The 5,450-nt window shown below is 36.7% G+C and overlaps 1 protein-coding gene across 1 annotated transcript; it reads left to right on the forward strand.

Annotated features, from left to right (window-relative positions):
• Positions 1-2,275: 2,275 nt before the first annotated feature.
• Positions 2,276-4,975, forward strand: LOC113709882 (putative wall-associated receptor kinase-like 11). The gene is made up of 3 exons (XM_027232728.1): positions 2,276-2,489; positions 3,595-3,711; positions 3,867-4,975. Exons 1-3 carry the CDS (start codon positions 2,276-2,278, stop codon positions 4,973-4,975), a joined length of 1,440 nt encoding a protein of 479 aa, XP_027088529.1.
• The last annotated feature ends 475 nt before the right edge of the window (positions 4,976-5,450 follow it).

Genomic DNA, 5,450 nt, shown 5'->3' on the forward strand with positions numbered 1-5,450 from the left:
ATGCCAGTTGTCACTATTTTTGAGCAATTAAACAATTACGGATTTAATGCCCTAATTGACAATAGATTATCCAATCAACTAATTATCTGGATCCAAGACAATCAATTAATTAAATAATCACAAGCACTGCAAATAAGGAATATGCGAATACTAATAAATAAAAGAAAAAGATAAAATTAAATCGATCTCACAATTTTAGGCGACCCAAAACCTTCGTTGTTCCTTGACTAGAAAAGAAAATTTAGTTCATCCCTGATGCGAAAAACCCATAGGAAATCGAAGCAACAGTAGCGGCCATCGATTCCGAAATTGGGAAAATTCAATTCACTTCGGCAATGAAGGAAAAGTCAAGATTACAAAGAATGCCCAATTGCTTTTCTTTGCCTTCACATCCGATGGAAGCAACAGCATAATAAGACGAAAAGAGGAAAAGTCAAAACTAAAAACTAAGCTAAAAATGGTGCTAGTCCTCTGCACACTTTTTCTATCTAAAGTCTACTGCTATTTCCTATTCTCCTTGACTCTAATCTGTCCGGCGGCTCCCCTTGCGGAGAGGACAAAGCCTCTGGACGCCCCCCTCCCCCCCCCCCCCGGTTTGCCTTCTTTTCCCTGTTTTAGCTGCTGTCTTCGGTCAAAATTACCAAAATGGTTTTGCATCTCCTTCTTCCAAGAATGCCCTTGATTGCCTGCTATTTGAACTCTTTCCCATGACTATCAAATTGGCCTTGATTGTGATATTTTTGTTCTACTCCCTGAAATAAATGTAAATTACGAAAAGTGAGTAGAATCTAATAATTAATTCAAATCAGGTCTGGTAATAGGGAAAATTAATAATAAAATAAATAATAAAATTGTAACCTATCATTAGTGGTATTATTTTTTTATGGAAATGACTAAAGGACTTAGCTGCAGGAAAACACTGCAACGGAATTCTAAGAATAAAATGGAAGCGAAAATTTTCCACTATTAAATGCAATTTCAGAGCGGAGGGGGCGATACGGTGCAATTGTGGTCTCAATCATTTGGAATTCTTATTTGGGCTGTCAATTCTCTTATTTGGGCTGAATTTGTTAAGCCCAATCTTGGGCTAAATTTGTTAAACAATATGTTGATGCCAGAGTAGGGGGGCTTGGCCTAGATTTAAATACATCACCTTTCTCATTTTTGATAGTAATACTTCACCAAAGATATAGTATATTAATTGCAAAATCAAATTTCAACTAAATCATAATTAGTATCACAAACATCAACTTAGATAATAATTTTTTAAATAATGAGTAGCATATAACACAATAGTGATATATTGACAAATGTACAGATGTGGTCTCTTATCAACTAAACATGTAAGTATATCATTTGTACGCGGAGTTTAGTATTGTCCAAACTCGACACTTGATGAATCCAAATCTAACCCGATTCCTTAATTTCTTGGGCCAAGCAGGTTAAGTTCCACCCAATCCCACCATTTTGACAATCTAACTTGATTTTTTTAGTGAATAAAAAATTTTGATATGAAGAAATGGCATATGACGTCCTTATCAGCATGATTTGATTTTTAACTTTTTATTTGTAGATGACGAGAATTTATCTGTAAGGGAGTATTGTCACCAAAAGATACAACATATGAAATGATATGATCCACAAAATATGACAAATGCATAGAACTGCTTGATGATTTCAATATAATTCACAAACTTAAGAACATGTTCTTGATTTGTAATTGAGGAAACTTAAGAACTTGAAAAGGAAAAGGAATCTCCTTCAACATTTTATTCTGCAACTGCATATTTAAGATTAAGAAGGTCGATATTCATGCGCTAATAAAAGAAAGGAAGTGTTTTGATGAATTCAATAAAGACTAGAAAAGAATTACAGCCCCGTAACCATTCATGAAGCATAATGAGTGATCATATGACATTTCTACTTGACCTCATCTAGCTGAGATTTCTCCAAGCCCTGCCAATAGAACCCAAATACAAGATTATTGCCCAACCAGACAACTAACTAGAAGCTTGGAGAGTTGGGAAACCTACAAATTTCAGAAAGAACATGCACCTTTAAGATGTCCTTGAACTCTGGGAACTCATGTACTGAAGCTTGATCTTTTTCAGCACAACAAGAACATCTTGTATGTTGCTACACAAATGTGGTCATCAGCGGATGTCCATCTCTGTGCTTGGATTCACAAAATAATCAAACAGCTACTTCTTCATCTTGCTCTGGAAATGGATGCTGGCAGACCACTATAGCAAAAGAATTCAATTATTTCTCAACTATGGTGCTTACCATGAATACTGCAGATAGATCTTGGAAATCTGCTGTTTGCAGCCTCTCCATGATTGTTAAAAGGGATTTCAATGATTTTGGTAGGTTTAACATTTCCAGGTGCGATGACGATTACAGTGTTCCAATTGTACTTGACTGGGGAATTGGAAATATCAGTTGCCATGACGCGGTGAAAAGGGGACATCATGTATGCGGCCAGAATAGTAAGTGCATCAATTCGACCAGAGGAGTTGGATAACTGTGTACTTGCTTGCGAGGTTACCAAGGAAATCCTTATCTGCCTAATGGATGCAAAGGTACGTAATGGATTTCTTCTTTCTCCATTTTTGTTTTGGAGTAATTTGGAAGGAGAGAGAATGTGAAGGAAGAGTAAGTTCAGATAGGAAAAAAACATGATTTGCTAAGGTAGTCATGGCTCACATTCGAATTTTGCTAAGGTAATCTTACTAACATGATTTGTTGTAATCTTAACAGGAAGCCGAAAGTACGCAATTACTCTCGTCTATCCATTTTCTTTTTCTTCTTGCTAGCAACAGAAGATTTATTTTTCTTTTTTAGGTAGTTTGTAACAAGGTCATAGTTCTATAGCTAGCGTATCAAAAATTTTATGCAAATCAGGCAGATTTTGTATTTAGGGAGAACATAAGGTGAGAAAACAAATAACTGTCCCTAGACATTACCACCAACAATGTGTGAAGTTCTTTCTTCAAGAGATCAGTTAGTTCCATAGGTCCTCTCAGCAAAGTTTTGGGATTAATTTTAGTTTACTTTTCTCTGCATAATCTGAAAAGATATCAATTCTGTGTGAAATTCTTGGAAAATTACAACTATTCAACCAAGCGGATAGCCGCCACGGAAAACTAACCTCTACTCAACACAATGTATTGTACACTTTTCTGAAGACCGCATCAAAATTTAGAACCCCCATATGTAATCGTGCAAATTACCCTCAAGATTGAACAACATACACAAATACAGGGGAAGAAAAAGCCAATCATAGGGGATCGGCTTGGATGTTGATATCAAATAATTATCCTCAAGATTGAACAACATACACAAATACAGGGGAAGAAAAAGCCAATCATAGGGGATCGGCTTGGATGTTGATATCAAATAATTATTCTCTATTTTTACAGCACTACATTGGAACGACTTTCTCCGATTTTAAACCCTTAAATTATTCTTGTGACTTTTGGTATGTCGAGTGCCATTTGGTCTAATCTGCACAAGTTTAGAAATAGGTGAAAGATTGCATATAATATTGATTACTTTGTTCCTCTTTTTTTCTGTGGCCAAACTTGACTGCAGATATCAACGAGTGTCAAGTTCCGAAAAGGAATAACTGCCCCAAGGATGCCATATCCGTTAACACTGCAGGCAGCTACGTTTGCACCTGTCGTCCAGGCTACTACAAGAAAGACTTTGGTACTTTATCAAATGCATGCATACCACTACCAGACAAAGGGAAACGATCCATGGCCATTTTCATTTCTTTAGGTACATTTTCACATTATTCAATCCCGCTTCTTGTCAGTACTTTTGTTTGATATTCCTCCTCTCAATCATAATTTATTGTACAGGCATTGGAATTGCAACTACTTTTCTTATATTAGTCTTTGCATGTGTTTGGATGCACCGAAAGCTTAAAAAAATAGAAGAAAAAGAAGCGAAAAAGAAACTCTTCAAGAGATTGCTGCAGCAGCAGCTATCATCAGGTAAGGGAAGTGTATTTGAAACGAGGCTTTTTGTCACAAAAGAGCTGGAAAAGGCAACCGACAATTTTAATGAAAGTCGTATTCTGGGCAAAGGAGGGCTTGGAACTGTTTACAAAGGAATGCTGTCAGATGGAACTATTGTAGCTGTGAAGAAATCAAACAAAATTGACCGGGATCAACTGTTGCAGTTTATCAATGAAGTGCTTATTCTCTCACAGATAAATCACAGGCACGTAGTGAAATTGTTAGGTTGTTGTTTGGAAACTGAAGTTCCATTACTTGTTTATGAATTTGTGTCAAATGGAACCCTTTCGCAGCACCTTCATGATGACCCTAATGTTGGAATGATCACTTGGGAGAATCGTTTACGTATTGCAGCTGAAGTTGCTGGAGCTCTTTCTTATTTGCACTCATGTGCTTCAACGGCCATTTTTCACAGGGATATCAAGTCAAGCAACATATTGTTAGATGAGAACTACAGGGCGGTTGTCTCCGATTTCGGGCTGTCACGATCAGTTGCTATTGATAGAACACACTTAACTACACTAGTCGGAGGCACATTTGGTTACTTAGACCCAGAGTACTTCCGTTCCGGGCAACTCAATGATAAAAGTGATGTTTATGCCTTTGGAGTAGTTCTTGCCGAACTTCTAACAGGCCAAAAGGCTGTCTCTTCGGATAAATCTGATGTAGGTTTGGTTATCCGGTTTCGATCATCCATGAAGGAAAATCGATTGTTTGAAATCTTGGACAAGATTGTCGCTGATGAAGGCCTAGAAGAGGAAATTCTTTTTGTTGCTAAGCTTGTCAAAAGATGCCTAAAACTCAATGCAAGGAAAAGGCCAGGCATGAAGGAGATAGCTGCTGAACTTGAACAACTGAGGAAAATAAAGGAAGGGTCAATAGATAAACAAAATTTTCAGGATGGTTATTGCTCAATAAGCGAAAGATCTGATTTTTGCAATTTGATTTAATTACTGAAGATACTGATGAGTAGTTTTTGATCCACAATTTGCATGTATGACTTCACTCATATATATGTTCAACCTTGTCGCATTTGATAGCACTGGAAAGCCAACTTTCACATTGAAAATGCAGTGGTTAAATGTAGTGCTAATTGTCCTTGCACACATGTTTAAAAAATAAATAGAGCTGACATTGCCGATATCAAAATGCAACGGGTAAAAGTATGATTAAAGCAAAATATAAAGGATCCATATTGATAACAGTTAGTATATAACGTTTAAGAAATTAACAAGAAATCATTGTTTATCGGGCCAATACGGAGTAACCCTACAATAATATGATTTGTTTCCTTCATCTATTCTCAAAAAGTTAAAAAATCATTAAAAGAGGTCTCACAAGAGGCCTCAAAACTCAGACGCCCGCCGTCTCCACCTCTCCTCTCCGTGAAAATCTCTATTCTCAATTGTTCTTCTCTTTTTCTCC

Source organism: Coffea arabica, chromosome 9e (assembly GCF_036785885.1).
Source record: "Coffea arabica cultivar ET-39 chromosome 9e, Coffea Arabica ET-39 HiFi, whole genome shotgun sequence".
Lineage (NCBI taxonomy): Eukaryota > Viridiplantae > Streptophyta > Magnoliopsida > Gentianales > Rubiaceae > Coffea > Coffea arabica.

Coding starts and splice junctions, on each gene's coding strand:
- LOC113709882 (XM_027232728.1), top strand. CDS start 2,276: ATGGTGCTTACCATGAATACTGCAGATAGATCTTGGAAATCTGCTGTT. Junction 2,490..3,594: donor TCATGTATGCGGCCAGAATA/GTAAGTGCATCA, acceptor ACTTGACTGCAG/ATATCAACGAGTGTCAAGTT. Junction 3,712..3,866: donor CTACTACAAGAAAGACTTTG/GTACTTTATCAA, acceptor TTTATTGTACAG/GCATTGGAATTGCAACTACT.